The sequence below is a fragment of the Halichondria panicea genome, chromosome 7 (assembly GCF_963675165.1).
Source record: "Halichondria panicea chromosome 7, odHalPani1.1, whole genome shotgun sequence".
Taxonomy (NCBI): domain Eukaryota; kingdom Metazoa; phylum Porifera; class Demospongiae; order Suberitida; family Halichondriidae; genus Halichondria; species Halichondria panicea.
The window spans coordinates 5,023,994-5,045,363 of NC_087383.1; the positions used below are offsets into that span (position 1 = coordinate 5,023,994).

Sequence of the window (21,370 nt, forward strand, 5' to 3'; positions counted from 1 at the left end):
TAGGTCTTACGTGAAACTGATTGTGGCGTTTGGCGGGATCACTGACTACCTCCGACTTTAAGTTCTATAATTATATCTATACCAAAACCAATACCAGAGAATGGCTGATGTTGCTATAAGCGCTAAGAAACTGGAGCAGCGCCACAAAAACACTGCTGAACTTTCGTCGTATACTAATGAGCTCATTGACATGCTGGATTCTGGAGAGGCTGTCGTCAGCGAAGTGCAGAAACTGTCGGATACAACCACCAAAGTTGCTGATAAAATCAGTAAAGCAAAGAAGGCTACAGCCTCCACTAAGCAGTGTAAGAACAAATAAAAGAGGTGTATAGGCCTATCGTCTTTCCTCTAATCCCGTAAGACCTCTAATTAATTAGAGGTACCAAATTGACGTAATTACAGCGCCACGTCAGTATCAGCATAATTTTTTAGGTCCTAAAAGAAGCGCCAACTGTTGCTGGAAGTATTTTTTCTGGCACTTATATTTTTGGTCATCAAGACATTCATCCTGCCCTTCACAATTCTAAACAGTTGTTGCTACAGCAGGGTGTCATACAGGGGGGGGCGGAGGGGGGATATCCCCCCCTTTCAATTATGACTGAGTGTCCATAGCTGGGTATTGAAATAACAGTTGACCTTTTTTAGCAACATTTTCTGGTTACTTTTCTCATTCCCCCCCCTCTACTTCAAAATCCTGTATGACACCCTGTACAGTCAATGAACGTTGTTCACGAGTCACTCAGCTCTCAACGGTGCAGGTAGCAAGTGAAACCGAGCTAGACCGCGCCTATTTTCTCTCCAAATTCTATACTAGGTGTAGAACATTAAGCGCTACTATGATTTAGGCGCCAGTTGGGCTGAATGCAATTTTTGTGTTCTAAAAGATGCGCCACTCAGAAGTGGAATTAATTTTTTCTGGCGCTGTAATTACACCAATTACGGTACTGCCCTTTGCAGCTCACTTGGAAGTTTGGGGCAAATAGTAAATTGCAAAAAACCACTTGAGATAAGTGTAACAGTTTACATAAGTAAACCACAATACTACAGAGCAAGGCAGATCTTTATGTTTTGTTGTTGTAGTTTTTCACGCTATTTGTTGTAGCTCATGTCAGCTCACGTGAAGTTTTAGCAAATAGTATTACTGTAAAATGCAAAAAACCGCTTGAAACAGTTTACAGCTAAACCACAAATTGGCTATCTGTAGGTACAACGTTTGGGCTCTAGGGGTAGCTTGATTACGATATAAACTGCCTGTCGTTTAATTAAAATTGTTGACTGAGAAACAGCCTGCTGCTGAACCAGTCTCCAATTCTCTGCCACATAGTCTGCCACTTAACACCTCTTAATAACTAAGTTTCTCCTGGTTACCCAACTAGTAGTTTATTTAATACTGTAGGTATAGCTATTTATTGCTTTTTAATAAGTGCTGACATCAGCGTTTTACATTCAAATTGCACAGGAAGCGACTCATCACCGACTGTGCAGATATTTTTCCATATTGCACACCCGGAAGTATTATTGCACACTTGTTATTGCACACTAGGAAGTGATTCTTATTTGGAATAAAACGTTTTCAGCAGTGAGAGAACAAGAAAAAGATAGTTTACACACTTATAATTATGCATTGCAATGTTTATCAGTCTCTTTTCTTGTTTTCTGATGCTCTGTATCACTTCTGTGCTCTTTTTGCAGTGAAGCTGAGGGTCAGGAGGTTGTCAGTGTTCATATTTAACGCATCAAACAGGCATCAGTGTTGGAAGTGGGTGCTTTGAGCGGAGTATTGCATATGTAGAAGTGTACTGCACCACCATATAAGCCTGTTCAGGCTTGTATAAAGTCGTTTTGGCTTCAAAAACGGTTGTCACACTTTTCTTCAGTTATAGCGGTGCATGTTTCCTCTTCTGATACACTGGAGCATGATAGAAAGCAAGCACATGCTGTTTATCCTTCAGAACTATCCATTTTCAAAACGGGTTGCTGGTTGTCAACGTTTTTCTTGTCTTTTTTCTTGTCTGTTCTCTACAAAATCTTTAAGTAGCCTTCTGCAAGCTCTCTTGGTGTTCTAGAGTCTTATTTCTTTGTCTTTCTAGCTGTTTTCTTTCTCTTAAACTCGTCTTCAACTGGGAGAAATCAATTTTGTTGCTACGCATTCTTCTGGTTGATAAAGCAACCGCATGTTGTGCATGCGCAGATTCAACCTGCATTTTGGTTGCCAAGCAATAAATGCATTATCCCATGGATACTGATGATTATCACTCGTCCGTGCCTAGTAACTGTCACTCGTGCCTTGCAGGCACTCGTGCAGTTACTGGCACAGACTCGTGATAATCTTCAGTATCCATAGGATAATATCATAAGATCTATATATCCACATATACTGTAGGTATAGCTATAGATCTATATATCCACATATACTGTAGGTATAGCTATAGATCTATATATCCACATATACTGCAGGTATAGCTATAGATCTATATATCCACATATACTGTAGGTATAGCTAGATCTGTATATCCACATAAAGATCTGGTCTACAGAATCTTCTGTTCCAAAATTTAAACTTTGTCCCTTGCTCTATAGTATTGTGGTTTACTTATGTAAACTGTTACACTTATCTCAAGTGGTTTTTTGCAATTTACTATTTGCCCCAAACTTTCAAGTGAGCTGCAAAGGGCAGTACCGTCTTTGTTCTAATTACAGCATCAAAACAATTAACGGAAATGGTCTACATTTGGAACGGCAAATATGGACAGTTAGAATATAGTGGAGCTAACAAAAAGAACAAATTACAGCTGGTTGCTTCGAATATTAACGTTTGTGATCTAGCTATAATTATCTGCACTCAAGTACCGTATAGCAGATTATTTTCGAGGCACTAAATTTTCGTGGATTTCCCAAACTAAAAATATATAGCGGTTCAAATGATCACACACAATAGAGGTTCAATACCGGATGTAAACCTTGCAAAAATATGTGCTTGAAGCTATTAAATGCTAACTGTATTTTATAACCATTACCATTTATGGTCGTGCTAATTAATTAACTAATCACCACAATAAAATAATTACGAAATGGAAACCATTATAATTATGGTTTATAAAATACCGTACAGCGCGAAATTTTCGAGGCACTTAAGGATTGGCCTCTAAAAGCATTTCGTTGCACAATGTTCGCGGAATGACTGCTCACCGGAAGCCATGCCTTATTTTTGCACGTTATAGTAATTAAAGAACAATTTTTGCAGACTTAATTTTCGTGTAGAGGATTGCTAAAAATGAAGCCCCTCGAAAATTTTGCGCTATACGAAAAATAATTAAGAGTTAGTACTTCTATTGGAGTTGTGCTGTAATTAGAATAAAGACGGTATTACGGGATAAATTTATTTGCTATGAAATTTAAAATTTATTAATTAGACAAAACAAAAAATAATTATTAGTGTTCGAACGTAGAGTAATAGTAGCTGTTCCACATTATGCAGGTTGCTTCTTTCCCTTGCAGTGCTTGATGAAACTGTTTCTCAGATTCAAAAGAACAATTCTGGGATGCGCCAAGAGTTACAAAATCATTTAAAACCAATTGGAACAGATATACCCTCTTTTAAACTGAAAATAGATGATATTAAACAAAAGGTTCGCCAGAAAGAGAGACATTGTGAAGATCTGAAACGCGAACACAGAAGAGTGAAGAATAGCAAGTGAGGTTTGCAATTTTTTTTCCATGAGGTGGAAATAAGAAAAGTAACCAAAAATGTTGCTAAAAAAGGTCAACTGTTATTTCAATACCCTGTTAGTATGCCAGGCTATACAACTAGTACCTGAATGCAAATTTTAGGTGGGGAAATTGGAGCTGCTACTGTAGAGGAGGGATATCCCCCCTTTCCCCTTCCTGTGCATGTATGACACCCTGCCGTGAGTATGTCTGTATTCTTGCCTTTCTTATAATAATGCAGAGTGCAGCGAAGATTGCAAAGGGCTATTGTCAACATGAATTTTGATTTGTTGTCAACGGAGCAGAATATTAGAGGCTGTATCCACGCAACGTTCTTGTGGTAGTGCATATCCTACAGTTATATATAATTATGCCCAGAATTAATTTTGGAAGTGGTGGCAATTTTCAATTGTTATTATGGAGTGCCGTTTCAGAGTAATTTGCCTGTAGTAATCTAGGCCTGCAAACCACCACCAACCAGGTGTGCATGTGCCGTATACTAAACATACACTGTTTTGCCAGTTTTCACTAACAAAACATCGTATGTAGTAGTAATACCTTTGTGTAATACCTTTGCAAATCAGTATTGGTGCAGATCTTTGCGATCTTAAAAAGTTTGCAAATGTTTTGTCACTCGCTAAACATTGTAGTATGTAATACGGTAGTTGGATGGAACTGTCCTAAGGTGTCCGTATTTGTTTACTACCGTATTAGCTAGACATTTCTGCAGCCCAAAATTCTGCGAATAGCTGTAAAAAGCCTCTGCAGATGCGAATTAAACCTTCAACGGTTAAATTAGGTGTTTCTGCGTTTACGCAGAATTTGCAGCATTTGCAGCATTTTTGGGCCGCAGAAATTTCTAGCTATACTGTATCTGTGTTGCAGTACGTATCAACACAATTTGTGGAGTTGCATCCTTTACATAGTGATCAGATATCAAAAGTGGAAGCTCAAGTGATGACCTCCAGACATTTGAAATCGACTTCTCAAAAGAAAGTCCATGTGAAGTATCTGATAGACTATGGGACTTAGCATGCTAATGTTGAGTGTTGAGTTTTTACTTCTTTCTTGTGCTTTTTGTGCTCTTACCTTATAGTTATAATTATATTATTATACATGCAGTCTACCTTATAATTATGGCTATTCCTTGAGGTGTGGTCAATTGAGCCCTGTTTCCTGTCTTTCCTAGCACTATTGTATTTGCATATCTAGTTGGTACTCATTCAGATATGGAATTGGTAGAAGTTTGTAGAGATAGCCAGACCAAAGCAGTTGTGAACTTGCATGGTGAGATTTCTGTATTGCTTGTTTTAATACAGCCATTTAATTGTCTGCATGTAGGGGCTACATTACAGTCATGGATAAACAATGGAGAAGAGATGATATTTGTTAGGTGAGCTGCTCAGTAACGTGAAATGCATGTCAACAATTAAAGGTTATGTCAATATGCCAGACTTATTACTGTTTTTATGGACCCCTACGTTATAGCAAAGACGCTGTATTTAACAACGTCAAGGCAATCAGGGGAGGAATACCTGTTGTGTTCCGTAAGTTAAATCCACATTTTATTGCTCAAAACTGACATTAATTAATTCTTGCACTCCAGCATGCTTTGGAGCGTGGGACATGGGCCCACAACACGGGTTTGCAAGGACATCTAAATGGACATGCTCGAAGCCTCCATTTATGGTTAGTCCAATAGATATTAAAGGGATAGAGTGGTGCATGTACGCGTTGACCATGCATTTCACATTAGTCTTTACACAGGCATTGAAACTGTACGCTTTATGCCTATTTTTTGCTGGGTAAAAGTGCTAGAAATAAAATGGTGGTTTCGTGTGTTTTCTCGAGTCATCTCTTTTTCAGCGTTTTTGGCATTCCTAGTCTGTGAGCTACATGTACTTGTGAGCTACATGTACTGTTATTACAATGTTTTGCGAATGTCAAACTTGGCAGTGCTAATTAATGGCTGTGCAGAATTAAAATAGCAAATACCTATATAATCGGTACTTGTATAATTATGAACATCACAATCTTTGCCAGATTTCAAAGCAAAAAACTGTCTGCACGCTTATTTTGCTCAATCTGTAACAAATTTTTACACTGCAATACCGGTAGGCAGATCTTTAAATTAGACGTAAGCTACATCGAATGAGCACATTTGCTTGAATGTGGTTAATTTCTTCTGTACGCTCTGTATTTAAAATTTAAACTTCTCTGGTCAATTTTATTTTTTTGTGGTGTCTTTATTAATTATGCAGGTACAGTACATCCATCCAATCCCTCTCTTTCCTTTAGCTGTAGAGTTATTTATTATGCCTCAAAGCGTAGCCGCACGAGGGATATGCATGGGCGGATCCAGGAGGGGGGGGGGGCAATTTAAAGAAACAAAAAAACGGTCAACTATTTTTTTAAAGCCCAATCAGTGTAGCTTTTCTGGTCATGGGTTGATTGATGACTATAATTATCAACAATAATTATATATGACATACATAGTAGCAAGAGATAGCAGAAATCATCTTGCTCTTCAGCTTCAAAAGTCTACAACTACTATTCTGCATGCTATGATACCCACTTCGCAGAGAATGAGCCAGAGTCCACAGATCTTATTTGAGCTATTAAATTTACAGTGATCACTGGTCTTCTAGCAAGAAAGGGGGGGCACATGCCCCTTGTGCCATGCACTGGATCCGCCACTCAATAATTATATGGTAAAGCTGACTGTGTGTGTCTATTCCAGCTGTAACTTCAAGTCAAGAGCTCAGGCAGAATCCAGAACCACAGGGAAAACTCAACGAGTGGGTAGTGATTGACCATGATTGTTGTAATCAACTGCTATCAGCAGAGCCTTGCAGCTCTCCTCACTCTTGCAGCTACCGATAGCTAGTGCAGAGCTAACGTACTACTAAGTAGAGAGTATAGCAACAATCCATGGACAAGTTTTTCTACGCACTCTTCTGAAAATGCTCCAAGTAGGGCATAACTCGAGAATTAAAATCCATTGACAAGAAACCTATAGAAACTCTTACTTGCACCATAGATTGAATAGGGAGAGGGATTGGAAACGGAAGTTACCTCAAATTATATCTGCATTACGCCGGGGTGTAATCGAGGCTATGTATCTAACGTTGAGTAAAATCTAGTTTTTTTTTTTTTGCAGGCCCCAGGTGGGGTAAAAATAATTATTAGATCCCACTTGTGTGTGTTTAGCAGGGAATTATGAGCATAGTTTCCCAGGGAATTATAAGCTTGAGGGTATAAGGTACATGTATAATTTTTTGAATGTACAGAAATGATAATAAAGCTGTAGCTGCATGATAATTAGCTATGGCTGTTCAGTTTTTTCACTACTAGTTTTTACAGCGTTTGCTGGGTTGTATAGGGTTCCCCAGTATCTTTTCTTCTCTCTACGAGGAACACTAAGAGCCAATGATTTTAACAGTTCTGGGTCCATTAATTTGTCACAAGCATGAAAGCATGTCTTCAACTTGTAGCTGATTTGTCAACTTCGTCCTCCTGACTTCTGTTTCTATCCTGCAGCCATGTTTCAAATTGCAGTAGACTCCTGTGTCTTTTTGGGAACGATAGTGCACTGTAGCATTGCTGCAAGCTGTTCCTTGCTAGCTAGCCGTACATATCAGAACAGTTTACTGAGAAGCTTGAGCTGAGCTGGGGTGGGGCTTGAGTGCAGATGAAAGAGGAGGCTGGGCTCATTTGTAGCAGAGCGCTTCCTGCACAAGGTGGAGTCACTAGTCCAATGTTGAAGCAAGGCCAATGCAAAGGTTTTTTTTTAGCAGAAATCATCTAGACTAGCTTGTCAGAACAGGACATTTTCAAAAATAAAGCTGTTGCTAAGGCTTGCTGCTTTTATAGATACACTTCTTGCCTGAGGCAGCCAATGAAAAGTGGGATCTAAATCAGTTAGCACATGTGAATTCGGTACCTCATGCCCATGTACTATCTATAACTTAGAGGAATGGCATGTACAGTGACAAGGGTACGCGTAAAATAGTAGATAATTATTGTTAATATTAATTACTGTCCTGTGAGATGGGATTCTGCTGAGATCAGGTCGATCTCAATGGGTGTCCTGACTGTATGTCCCACCGACGATCTTGCACCTCTAATTGCTTGGATGGCTGAGCGTAGGAGGGAGAAGGTTAGGCGACATCTTAGCCAGCATAGAGTTTTATTGTAGGTGATGTCCCATTTCTGGGCCAGTAGTGAGCTCAGGCGTTTGTAGAAGAGTGATGCTTCTACGCCCATGCCTCCTGTAACGGATAAAACTAATGGTGTGAAAGAGGAGTGTTCAACTTCGTTCGTGTTTCTGTATGTTGCTGCATGTGACTGGTTTCTGTTGGAGGGGGCGAGGGGGTTGAACACTCTCACATCAAGGTATGTTTTTAGAATCTTCCCCCCCCAGACACCATTGGCCGATATATCCAAACGTGCGTTTTCTTGGCTGTTCGCTGAGGCCCCGTTGAGTTGGTCCGCGCTCACAGGTTGTAGGTTGGGCTCCACACACACTTCACTGCATACTTCCGTGAGAAGGGATGCTGTGGTATCTCTTATTTCGTTGTGCCTTAACGTTCCTAGGAAACCCTCCTTTGGCACAGGAGAGGGCATGCTCCACATTGAAGTTTTTGCCACAGTTGCATTTGGAGGGCAAGCGAGTTGGGGTCCAGCCATAGCGTAGTGCCAGGGCATCTTGGAAGGCCGACTTGTGTAGTGTGAATCCATGTTCCGATAGTGGGAGAACCGTGAGCCAAGTGGAGGCTCCTTTTGTCTTGGATAGCTCCACTGCCTTCTGGAGCCCGTCCGGTAGCTGTTGATGTATAGAGGCTGTGTCTTCTTGTCTGTTCCTGTTGTCCTTACTGACCTCTCTTTTCTTCAGTTGCTGGTCACGGACTATGTTATATCCATATTCATTGTCTTGAGCTAGGATGTGGTCGGTGAGGGATGAGGTGACTGTGAGAGAGTGGTGCAGTTCCTTGTCCGCTAGCTTGGAGGGGATAGTTATTGCTAGTCCGCTGAGCCGAGCCAGTAGAGCGTATAGGTCGCATTCAACACTGTTTGGAGGTGGTCTTCCCGTAATGGCTGGTATCAGTTTAGTTCGAAGTGTGTTATCCAGTGGGACTAATAGGTGGCTCAAGTTGGGTACGACCCGGCTGAGGTATGTCCATTTACTTAGGAGGCCATGGGTAATGGCTGAGTAGGCGGCATGTGGTTGCGACTTTGCTATGTTACTGAGGGTGTTGATACTAGATGACCACAGTTGTACCTTAGTGTTCACGTATTCAGCAATGTATTCACGGGAGCCAATCGCTGCACCTAGGTATGGTCTGCCTTCTGGCGTGACGTTGACTCCAGACCCAGCGAAGATGTTGGTGGCTCGGTCATGGTGGTTTTGCTTTGTGACAAGCCAGGTTTTAGACGGATTAGGGAAGTAACCAAAGGCAGGACCTATTGCTGCTAATTTGTTCCACCAATCATGTAACTGCCCAATTTTCCCTATTGCCGCAGAGTCGTCCGCATACCAGACCTGTTTGCAGAGTCCATCCAGTTTCCTAATGATAGGGATAGTTGCTAGTCCGTACATATAGGCATGGCCAGGGGGTATCCTTGTGTAGTACCTTCTTGGGATAGGATAACTTCTCCATCAACAAAGAGCTCAGTGGAGTTTCTATAAGAGTTAATGAGGGTGGCAATAGGTGGGCAAAGGCGTCTGATGTTCTGTAGTGCTACCTGGCGATTAAAATACGGTATTAATTGGAGGAATAAAGAAAGAAATAGACGTAGAGTTAGGAAAAAGGAGAGCCTGTATCGGGAAGTCACGTGAAGGTAGAAGGGTGAAAATGAGCGTGGGCATGCTGAGCTAGAGATGTTGGACTGCCCACGCAGAGATCTATGACTAATAAAACTTTACCTGCAGCAAGCTGGACATGGACTTGGAACTGGAAGTTTGCAAGCACTAGAGCTTAGCTAGATGATCTACTAGTCGAGATTGTGTGTTCAGATTCTATCCTATCAGACTACTATCACCTATTCTTGTGTCTTTCTACATGCTATAGTCTATAGTATAGATAAAGTCATCATTATCATATATAGCAGGTAGCTACTGCCACCAGAGCTGGCCACGCTGGTTCTCTGATCTGACTTGCAGCACAGCTTTAATTGTCTCAGTATAGTCTTATTAACTCTGAATGCGTGGGAGAATACCTTACGTCACGATTGTGGGCTACATATTGCCCACGTTCATAAAAATCCTTGTGGATCACGCGATTTCCCAAACCAGGCCTTACTTTTTCTTAACTGTACGCCCATTTATTTCTTTGCTGCCTCACTACGTCTTATGATTTATGGATGAACAGTGACAACAGCAAGAATGAAAGCACCGCGGGTGCTGATGCCTCGGTGGAGGTGCCAAAGCTACATAACATAAAACTACTAATAGCTAGCATTTATACACACATTGATTATAATTATCATGATGAACTTTGCTGCATGCAATCAACCGAATAGTGGGTAATGATCAACCATGATTGTTGTTAAAAAGGATCGATGCCAAAAGTTCAAGTCTAAAATTATGGCTGCAAGTCAGCAGAACCTTGCAGCTCTCTGCTCACTCTTGCAGCTACCAATAGCTAGCGTTCTAATGCATAGCTAACTACTAAGTAGAGTAGTAACACTCGGTGAACAAGTTTTGCTACGGACTCTTCTGAAAAGGCTGCAATAGCATTCCAAGTAAGCAAAACTAGGTATATCTCGAGAACGAAGCATTATTTTGCAAATCCACGAATTAAAATCCAAGTAAACATGACTAGAAGCCTATAGAAACTCTTACTTGCACTTGATTCATCCTTGAGCAGCTGTAGCGGTCTACACACACACACACACAGACACACTACCGTATACCTCGCTTGCGCATGCGCACCGAGGCATAAAAAGTAAGGCCTGGGAACGAGGCTACTATATAAACTTACACTTCCAACTGACACTTGAGACCATATTATGGGACACAGTACACCGATGAGTTGCACAGTCTTAGCTATTATTAGAAGCATTCTAGGTATATAAAGATCTCATAGCGTGACAAAGAATGTTTTGTGCCTCTAGCTATCTTCACAAATGTATTTTTTTTTCCAACTGAAGCTCACCATTAGGGGGCATGAGAATGACACTTTAGGGGGGGCTCTGAATATCTTGTAGTGATCATAATTCATGAAACATTGTTTCCTGCGTGTTGAGCAATCGTAACACGGATTGACATCGAAGGCTCTCTGGTGCCATGCTGCAAATTCAATGTAAAATGTTACGTGACGCTACTTCCGTTTCCAATCCCTCTTCAATCTATGCTTGCACTTAAGCAAAACATGGCGAGAGGCATTAGCACAGCGCAGATTAGTGTTTTTATTTTTATCATTATTATTTTGTTGCGTAGTATTAGTATGGTCAATTATGTTTTGCGTAGGATGAAAGTGGTAATGCAGTGGCAACATTCACACTAGTGGATACCGAAGACACTAGGAAAATGTGGAATGGTAACAAGTGAGTACGAATTTTAAGTTATGCAAAGTATAATTTATAGCTGGTTTTTTTACACTTCTTTGTGCATGCTTTCAGGTTTGAAGTCAACTACACCGTTGTCGTTAAAACTGACTGCTTAGTGACTAAGTTTACAGTTTGTAACCAAAACAGTGAGTGTATATTTACTTCGTGTGTCCCATAATTATGAATCATGGGTTATAATATGCTTGCAAGGTATGGAATCGTTTGACTTCACATGCCTGCTTCACACTTATTTTCTACTCCCGGACGTCTCCAAGACAACCATTTCTGGGCTTGGTGGACTACTGTATGTTGATAAGGTGAGTCAGCAATTTTCTGAGTGTGCTGTATAGTGCAGTGTGTCTGCAGACTGATGGTGGCAAAGAGAAGACAGAGGAAAGTGATCCAAAGACGATCTCCCAGTTTACTGACAGGTTTGATAATTACGTTGGCCACTGCATGATTAATTTTTTGCTTATCAGATTAGGTAGTATACATTGCATTGATAACTCAAAATTAATTACAGTGTTTACAAAAATGCTTCCAAAGATCATCTCTTAACAAATGTGGCTGGAGGGAGAACAATTAATATCAAGAAGATGAATTTCCCTGATACTGGTACGGTTAATTGAGATGCACGTCAGTAAGGTTTACAGTACATGCATAACTTTATTTGCAGTGGTTTGGAATCCTTGGGCTGAGAAAGCGAAGGCAATGGCAGATTTTGGCGATGATCAGGTATAACGATCTGCATTTTACTTGCAAGTTAATTCATGTAATTGCGCAGTATCGCAACATGGTGTGAGGCAGGACATGTATCTCATCCAGTTAGTCTAAAAGCTGGAGAGACTTACACCGCCTCCCAAGAGTTAAAGGTGCTTTGACTACTTATAACTTATTCAACATTTTTCACAGTATAGTAATAGTTTATGCATATCTTGAATTTGTATATGCAAAATTAATTTTGATTGGGTTACAAAATTAATGTTATGTTCACATTATCTAATGATAGAAAATTCTGATAAAACAATAATTTTGATTGGTTATCTAATGATAGTCGGGTACAATCTGACCAGTCAGTAATTTGTACATCAGGTCCGGCATTGTTCTCAGGTGTAGCTGTGCAAGTGGGTGGAATTACTTAAAACCAGATTACCAGATTACGCTATATATGGGTACATTTACAATTATTATACAACCATTTGTTGCAATATAATTTTTGGGGATTGTATGCAAACTCAGAGGAGGTTGGACACGCATCATCATGACGCCTTCAGTCATGTGATAATTATAAACCTTTATAGAATTCCTTTGAGGTCAAAGGTGAGAATGTAAAAGCTTATCAGTGCAAGTAAGAGCTAGAGAACGCTAAAGAGAAACAGACTAATGGTGCTCTGACCTCTTCTGCTCATATAGATTTAAATCCTGTTAAACAAAAATTGGAAAAGTGTCTAAATACTAGTCTAGATCCATCTTGGAATCTTTTCAGCAGTGTAGGGAAGGTGAGAGGGCGGTGGGAATGCTCCTAGACCACTTCTGGCTACTTGCAGTGTCTCTGTACAGCCTACAAAACAGTGGAGCATTGAGATGCCTAATGGTGCCTAATCGGCCATTTTAATTAGATTTTTATGAGCGCACGTGATAAAACCTGACGGTGGATGACGCCTGTCCAACCTTCTCTGATGCAAACTTAAAAGACACATAATTAATATAATTATGAAAGCTTACATCCCCTACGGTACAAGAGAGAAGATGCACGATGTCATCGTGATTCATTGCAACCGCACTGGTTCCATTTATCTCGATGATGCGATGACCCACACGAATACCACTTCTCTCAGCGATTGACCCCCTGATCAGTGAGGTTATCTGTTGAAAGAGCGAATAGATGGATGAACAATGACAACAGAATTATTTGCAAATTCACGAATAAAGACTAGAAGCCTATAGAAAACTCGCCTATAGAAACTCTTATCGAGGCATAACAACAGCAAAACAATAAAATTAGTGCTCCCCCTTAAAAAATGCCTGAAGAAAATGAAAGCACCACAGGTGCTGATGCCTTGGTGGATGCATTAAAGCTACATACCGTATAGCGGGTTATTTTCAAGGCACTAAATTTTCGCAGACTGCCCAAACTAAACATTTCAATATTTTCGTGGGGCAAAATATTCGTGGTTTTCGTGGTTGAAGGTCTGACCACGAATATTTTACCCATGAATGAAGTGACCTTGCCTACCCTTTACCTGCAGTGCAAGCAACCACGAAAATAATATCCACAAAATGACTAAATTAATAGTGCTCAACCGCGAATATTTTGTCCTCCGAAAATAATTTTCAAGGCAGTAAACTTTCGTTTTTCTGGGTCAATCTTCGAAAATCTCGTATGTAACCAGCTATACGAAAGCTACTATAGCTATTGCTAATACGTACACATGCGTACAGATATCGATATCATATGCAGGGGCGGATCCAGGGGTAAGGAATATATAGGGCTCATTCAACCTACATCTATAAATAATCTACTAGCAGCTATGTTAGTCGGGCCACGCCCAACTACAACTGGATAGCATGTATGTAGCTAGCCTCGATTCCAGGCTGCACTTCACTCAGGGAAGTGGGCCTGGTATCGACTGCTTGCGCATGCGCTAATATCCCCCCCCCGGTATCTGGGGGCTTTGGATAACATCGTATATGCTCAGTAAAACTATGACAGCACAACGAACAAAAGTGGATTGAAGGAAGTAGACAGAAAGTTCGATTGAAGGTTTCTAGCCCATCGGATAGCATTCTCTGATAGCTACCCTTAGCCTGCTATGTTAACAAAAGACTCACAGCCTGCAACAATGTAGATGACGATCGTCTGAACGGAGTGAAAGCTGACAAGAGTCTATATGGACAGGCCACGCCCATTTAACACTAACTTTGGTGAAAGTCTACTATACTACTGCTACTGCAGAAGAAAAAAGCTGTACAACAAACCTACACAGCTCTGTCTCTAGCTAGCTAGCCATATAGCTCTGTGTATGACTTTAGGATATTTTCTCTGATGAATTCAGTTTTATAGGAAATTTTACGGGAAAAAATATCCAATAATTTTATGCGCATGAAGGCCGGTGAAGGAGGCTAGTACGTAGCCAGCTAGTCACATTATCATGACCAACTCAGCAAAGACTGAGAATTATTGATGAAGTTATGCAGGAAACATCCAGACAGTCACTTCAGAACTGCTATGAAAAAAATTGGTTTAGGAAAAATGTTTGTGATTTTTCCCCCTATCAAAATTCCTGGATCTTCCCCTGTAATGTTCTTAAGGTAATTTTGCTGTAATCACAGGGAAAACTCAAAGAGTGGGAAATGGTCGACTATGATGGATGCTAAAATGAAAGCACCGCAGGTGCTGATGCCTCGGTGGAGATGCCAAAGCTACATAACATAAAGCTACTTATCAGAGGAGGTCGGACACCACTTGACCTTTCTGCGAATAATGACCTTTTAATCACATTCCTTGATCCTTTTCACTACCCACCCTCTGAAGATGTACTACAATAGTGGCCGTGGCAACACTAGATCTAGACTCAGTAGCCTAGCCTAGTCTCTTGATGCCAGCAATAGCATGTGCTAGATCAAAAGGGATATAAAATTATGTATACACTCCTGATATACATGTATGTAAGAGGCTTTTTCTCAACTGATTTGACTGATACACGTAGAATAAATATTATAGCTACATGTAGATCTATAATTACTTCTGAATCACTGACAGTCTGTATGTCATCATTCATTTTTTCACATTTCCAGGGGGGGAGATTCCAGGGCTCTCACCCCTCTCTGTATTAAACCTTGATGTTAACACCCTCTTTGAGAACCTCCCGATTCTTTTGTGTGCTGATACAAATGCTTAGACTGAATTCTACCAGACAACTGCTTGCGCGAGACTACATTGCTATAATTACAATCACACACCATTCCTTTTTGCACACTGAAGCCCAACTGATACTTAAGATCTGGTCTCACGATGGTCACTTCGACAACAGCCGGACATGAGCAAACTGTCATCTTCACAACATCCTGATACCGACATTTCTATAGAATGAGTGCATTATATCACAGCTGTAATTATACTACATGTATTAAGTCTACATTTTGTAACGTGAGGGTTAGAAAAAATGCTAATTAACAGGTATACTGCGCGCATGACTGTATAAACTTACCTTAAGTTGTTCTATGCATGTTTTCTTGGGCATCCCAACCAGGTTGACTCCATTGATAGAGATGATATGGTCTCCAATATTGAGTAGTCCTGATTTCATGGCGGCACCTGTCTTACTGAGGTGAGCAATGACACAGGATGGAATGGCAGAACCATAGCCAGACTCCATCACCATCACCCCCATTAGTTCTCCTTTGTGCTTGGCTAAAGTTAGCTGAGCGTAAGGCAAACGGTGAGGATTAATGAAGCCATAATTGACTGACTTTAGTGTATTAAATTCAACGGTGTGCAAAGGAAGTCATCATGTGGTAAGAGCAGCTATATAGGGGATAGGTCCCAAAACACATTTGTAATGTGAAAAACTGCTAAGATTGGCAGAGGGATCGAGGCACCAAAAAGCGTTGAAACAAGAAAGTGAGAAAAAGCCCTATGGCAAAACCGTTACAACGTCCCTTTAACTTGGCAAGGTTATGTTCCCTATACACACACTAACAGTAGTGTACATGCACATCTCCTAATTAAAGTTGCAAACATTGCTTCAATGTCAGTACTAATTAAGGTTACATAAAATGTTATGTAGGAAATGTACATAGTGATGTGAATGCAATGTTACCTACTAGCTGTACATGTTCATGATGTTGGTAATGAATTGACATAGGGCTATTTCCTTCTTGTTTTACTGTTTTTTGGTGCCTCGATTCTTTGGTATGTGTTTTTCTTTCTTTCATAATTATGTGAAAGAATGAGTGAATTTCAATTTGTCAATGATAAAAATAATGACAGCCACAGGTTTATGCTGTAGATCTAGGTCTATTTTGAAGAGTGTTGCAAGAGCATGGAGACATATAGCTAGACCAATGGCAGTCAGTGCATAGTATAAATAGCATACGTACCTGAATAAGAAAGCAGAGTTGAAGAAAAAGGAGCTTGTAGCACTGCTGCACTTGTATACCATGCCACAGCCACATCCATCTCATAAGTGGTCAGAAGCTAGTATTGTGACGTTACTGTGCCGGTGAGACAGTCATCTAAAGATGGCGAATTTTCTAGGTATAATTAGAGAAGTCTGAGTCTGAGAAGTCATCTGCATAATATGAAGAAACTGTAGTAGCCAGAGTTGTTGTTGTTTGGAAAGAATGTCCTAAAGATGTTTGTAGGAAGAGGAAGTGCTCGTCAAGAAACTTATTTACTGTCTTAGCCAGTCATTAACAAACAAAAAATGAGGTGAAATGTGGAAAGAGTGCAATTTTTCAAATAACGAGGTTTATGGATTTATCATACCACGTACACACACACATGTACCATTTATACACAGAAAAGGCTAAATAAACCAGCTCTTTCCATGCAGAGTACCGTATTACTAGAATATTTTGTGAGTGAAAAACTTTTGCGAATGAGCCAAATCAGCAGAAAATTTGACCTTTTGCGATCTAACTATTGCGTTCTGGAAAGGATCATGTGTATTTACTAGTAATAATTTAGGTTTTGCGGATTTAATTGTTGCGAATTGATCAACCCTCGCAAAGTTCGCAAATGTTTGATGCTCGCAAAACATTCTAGTAATACGGTATAACAGTTCGAACTCAAGTGAAAAAATGTGAAACAACACTAAACAACTAAAAGGCACGTACGCACTGTAATTGTTTTAATAATACATGTAGCGCTTCAGTACTAACCATAATTATAGTACATGAAGCTAACAAACCTTCCTAGTTTTGTTCCTGTCATTGAATGAATCCACTTCAACCTGAGGCACTGTTTGAGCGTTCAATATGTGTGCGTACTCTGCCTGCTCCAATGCCTCCTCAGATATGCCATTGGATAGCAAAAATTGCTTGTAGGCAGCGCTGAATGCTTGACCAATTACTATTGCCACATGCCGCGCCTACAAGTTAAAACAGAATGATGGCAGGTAGATTACTACAGCAGCCTCATACAATATGGAAGCTCTTAAGCTCACATTTTCCGTGTCCAACACGTGACAGGTCATCTTGGGAGTGTAACTGCTGATTATTTCCATACTATTCTCCACTGGAGTAGTGACAGGGGAGAGGGGGGTGGTGTCAGAGGTAGGCAGCACGTGAGCCATCATAACCAACACATTGTCTATATCAGCCACATAAGAGATTGTATGCAGAGGGTGCTCCATCATGTCAACCTGGTAGATTGATAATCTTCATTAAAACCACTGGGCTAGGAGTTGTAACATGTTTAACACTTTCAATAATTATAATTATTTGTATTATAATTATGTAGGAACATCCAAATTCAATGCTAAGGATGCATTTAGTAGCAGCGTTACAATAATTATAGGCGTCTCTAAATATTTTATGTACCAGACAGTTATTGTGGCTATAGACCACTAGTTTTTCCCCCACCCATGTCCAAATCTATAATTGTTTCGTTTAGTCTTTGACCAGCACAGAGCAATACATAACATTTAAGTGGTAATAAACTAAAACAACATAATTATGTATGCAGCTCACATTTGTCGCAATGTCAGAGATAGTGACACACTGAGTGGAGATTTTCACGTTAACAGCTGACTGTGGTCGACCGTCACTATCAGGATCCTACATGTGACATGTACGTACGTCAAGAACAACCTCGGTACACAATAATAAAGATTTGAATACATGTACACCACCAATTCTGGCCGGTATTCAATCAGTTGCCCTATACATAATACAATGCTACGTGTACTACTGTCAATAATTTTAATATCACATTGCCTTTGGCCACAACGATGTATACATGTACATGTACACGTACAGGTACTACCACACCTTAATCAGTTTCACTGCTTGCTGAGCCTGGTACATTCTGGACGATTTAGCAGATGCTACTCCAGACAGGAAAATAGGAGTGGATCCAAGATACTGCACACAGCAATATTTGTAGTGCACATGTATTGCACATGTATAAGAGCATAAAGTGTTATTATGAGTGGACGAAAAGTGTAACAAAATACGTAGCTATACTCAGGAGCGCCTGTACGTACGTTTGTACGTGTAAGTGTATAACAGTTAACCAAAAAGACTGGGGAGACAAACCTGAGCAGAGAAATCTATACCAGCTATTAGTTGGTTGACACTGAACTGAGGAGTAATATCCTGTATCTGAAAACATAAGCATACAATGTTATGAATGAATACTTTAGAGAGCATGAGCATGTACATCACTGTGTACCTAGTATAATTATGTCTAAATTCCGATTCACTATTTATGCATAATTATATGTACAGTATCCAGCCTAGCATGCTTGAGCACATGCACCCACAGAGACACAAACAGTGAAGCGCAACGTTCTTTTATATGCACAATGTCCCGTGTCATAGAGGCCGGATAACACAACTACATGCACTTGTACGTAGCTTACTGCATTAGTAAGGGTGGTATGGGAGTTATTTAAAAGTGTCAGCTCATAGAGTGTAGATGTCTGATCCTGCCATCTAAATGATCATCCAGAAAAACAGCGTTGAAAGTAATACAGCTGACTAACTCCCGGACGCTCACTAATAGTAAGCTAGCTGAATCTGCAATAAGACTGAACCATTCTAGTATTCAGGAATTGAGTAAGGTATTAGCTAGGTGCTAAAGATGTATAGCATGTAGCCCCACAGCAGGCTGCACAGTACACAGTACATTGCTTTTTGCCACTCAATGAAAATCTTCTATACCCCATTACATGTACTATCAATTGGTACTACACATGGAGATACATGTACTATACCGGTTGTCTAGGAGAGGAAGGACTGACTGGCACTCTGCCTTGTCTGGCCACATCTTCAGGAGTGGAGATGTTGGTGGGGCGTAGAGGTGGGCTGTGAGTGCCTGTTCGAGCCAGATCATCTACATGACGAGGAAAGAATCCTAGTGACATATATCATGCAGTCCACTAGCCTCGATCCCAGGCCGCACCGAAGACGGCCTTGTGAAGGAGGCTAGCAGTCTACATGATTGGTAGCCATGCACCTACATGTACACTAAGGCATGCGCAGTATTGCATTTGCAAGACAATTGTACTAGTAGTACACTTCAGTGCATTGGTACCTCTCTGCTTTTCGTCTCTTTCATCTGCAAATCTAACTTTCTTAGGGGGTTTAGTTATTTGTTCGGTTTCCTTTTTAGGTTCATTGCCAGGAGGAAATTCTTCGTCAGACAAACTATATGTATGATCAGAATCTAATAAGATCTCACTGAATTGTTCCAAGTTTCGATCATTCGAATTGAGTGTTAGTGACTCAGCATCATCAGATGGTGGATCGGCACTATTTTGTTTCTCTTGTGCTTGTTCCATTCCTTTCTCAAGGCCCGATATGTTCGTTGGTGAAGGTTCGCAATAAGGGGGCACTGTTTCTGCTGGTTTCGGACTCTTTTCAGTCCTTTTCTCATGATCCGAGTCATTTTTGGGCTCTACATGTAAATGTTTGCAGTTGCTGTCAGCAAATGTTGTTGACGACAACACATCAGAATGCTGCATTAAACTATCGTTACTGGTGTTAACAAAACACATTGCACTTGATCCATTCTGTGTTGGTTGTTTGGATCCATTCAATTCCTCCGTGGTTTCCACAGAGCTAGGACTTTCGTTGTCCAGGTGATATTTGGTTTCACTATTCTCCTGTAATCCAGTATTCTCTTCAGTGTCAGTGAAAGGACAGTCTGGTGGAGGAACGGCCACAGACTCCAACAAAGACTCTTCACCAACGGCGTCCTACGGAAAGTAAGGAATCACTCAGTGTACAGTATTTATAGGTATCATCATCAATATAATTTATAATGTCCACCTTAGGACGCTTCACATGAAACTAGAGCCTCATAATTATCATACTAGATCTTCTAAGGCAGCGCTTTTTAACGGCTAGTGTATGAGAAACAAGAAATAGTGCTATAATTATGGGAGAAGTGTCTAGGTGGCGCATAATTAGAAGGGGGCCTTATTTGGAAGAAATATGGTATGTGCAAAATCACTTTCATGCCAGGAACAGGAATTTGGTTGTCAGGATGTCGCTTGTTAGAATCCTGCACCAATTCACTTGAACAGTGTGTTTGTGGCTTTAGCAAGACTTGCTAGATATAATTATTGACTATGTAGAGTCTAGCCTGCGGATAGATAATAAATGGCTACGTACGTACCTCTGTACGTATACGCATCTAATTAAACCGCTATCGCTATAATATAAACCTCTAGCTTATTAAACTCTCAAGGAAGCTTGAGGAGTCAGGTCAACAATGGCCCATTATTTTATTGTTCTCTCCTGTATAATTTAATATGCATATGCTGTGTTAATGAGAGAAAAAAGGAAACACATCTCACCATCAAAATCCAAAGGTACGTAAATCCAAGGTTACTCTCACTTTTCTAATAAATCTACCACCGGTGCTCTCTGAGAGAGCTATAGAGACAGAGCTAGAGCTGAGGTAGGTAGAGAAACAAATAACTCATGGCGCAAGGCGTACCGATAGACGGGAGGCCACGCCCTTTTTGTCTGAAAGGAGTACATACTCTTCATAATTATCATAGAAGAGAAACTGCATGTGGTTTTATGTAGGTATATGCCGACATTATAATAATGTCGGCACATCATGTAGGGGTCGACAAATGCATAATAGACGAGCGAACAGTTGCGAAGCCAGCTGAGGTGGACGTACTCTTTGTCTCTGATGCGTTGGTCGTAAGCCTATTTTTTTTCTCGTCTTGTAGGTAGCTTGTTGGTTTGTTGGGTTCTGGAGCTGTTGCTGGGTGTATTCAGGTGGAAAACCCTCACATCAAAATATGCATCTTGACTCTTGAGCAGCAGACCAGAACCATAAGTTAACCCCAGGCCGCCCTCGCACAGCTGTCTAGACATGGTGATGGCTAAGCGGTGAATTTTTATTCTTAGGGTTTGCAGTCAG

The 21,370-nt window shown here is 40.5% G+C and overlaps 3 protein-coding genes across 3 annotated transcripts; 1 reads left to right on the forward strand and 2 right to left on the reverse strand.

The window, feature by feature from the left end:
* Positions 1–32: 32 nt before the first annotated feature.
* LOC135338887 (uncharacterized) lies at positions 33–12,262 on the forward strand. The gene is made up of 14 exons (XM_064534982.1): positions 33–305; positions 3,499–3,694; positions 3,950–4,026; positions 4,642–4,995; positions 5,050–5,101; positions 5,197–5,255; positions 5,315–5,397; positions 11,180–11,256; positions 11,332–11,405; positions 11,470–11,576; positions 11,626–11,690; positions 11,783–11,874; positions 11,936–11,994; positions 12,044–12,262. Exons 4-14 carry the CDS (start codon positions 4,938–4,940, stop codon positions 12,059–12,061), a joined length of 744 nt encoding a protein of 247 aa, XP_064391052.1. The 5' UTR covers positions 33–305; positions 3,499–3,694; positions 3,950–4,026; positions 4,642–4,937; the 3' UTR covers positions 12,062–12,262.
* Positions 7,735–9,674, reverse strand: LOC135338886 (uncharacterized). Its single transcript, XM_064534980.1, has one exon. It carries the CDS (start codon positions 9,305–9,307, stop codon positions 8,237–8,239), a length of 1,071 nt encoding a protein of 356 aa, XP_064391050.1. The 5' UTR covers positions 9,308–9,674; the 3' UTR covers positions 7,735–8,236.
* Positions 12,230–20,952, reverse strand: LOC135338885 (amyloid-beta A4 precursor protein-binding family A member 2-like). Its single transcript, XM_064534979.1, has 12 exons — positions 20,790–20,952; positions 19,523–20,186; positions 19,203–19,321; positions 18,523–18,588; positions 18,256–18,348; positions 17,956–18,042; positions 17,430–17,627; positions 17,175–17,354; positions 15,471–15,683; positions 15,223–15,342; positions 12,985–13,125; positions 12,230–12,375 (listed from the first exon to the last, which is right to left on the reverse strand). The coding sequence occupies exons 1-12, from the start codon at positions 20,790–20,792 to the stop codon at positions 12,304–12,306; spliced, it is 1,956 nt and encodes a 651-aa protein (XP_064391049.1). The 5' UTR covers positions 20,793–20,952; the 3' UTR covers positions 12,230–12,303.
* Positions 20,953–21,370: the final 418 nt, after the last annotated feature.

Bases quoted from the DNA above. Each gene is read 5' to 3' on its own strand.
- LOC135338886 (XM_064534980.1), bottom strand. From the start codon at position 9,307: ATGTACGGACTAGCAACTATCCCTATCATTAGGAAACTGGATGGACTC.
- LOC135338885 (XM_064534979.1), bottom strand. The intron at 15,684-17,174 runs GTTTGTTAGCTT...CCTTACGCTCAG, and splicing joins ACAGGAACAAAACTAGGAAG to CTAACTTTAGCCAAGCACAA. The intron at 12,376-12,984 runs GTAAGCTTTCAT...CCACTTGCACAG, and splicing joins TCTCTTGTACCGTAGGGGAT to CTACACCTGAGAACAATGCC.
- LOC135338887 (XM_064534982.1), top strand. From the start codon at position 4,938: ATGGAATTGGTAGAAGTTTGTAGAGATAGCCAGACCAAAGCAGTTGTG. The intron at 5,256-5,314 runs GTAAGTTAAATC...CTTGCACTCCAG, and splicing joins AGGAATACCTGTTGTGTTCC to CATGCTTTGGAGCGTGGGAC. The intron at 11,875-11,935 runs GTACGGTTAATT...CTTTATTTGCAG, and splicing joins GATGAATTTCCCTGATACTG to TGGTTTGGAATCCTTGGGCT.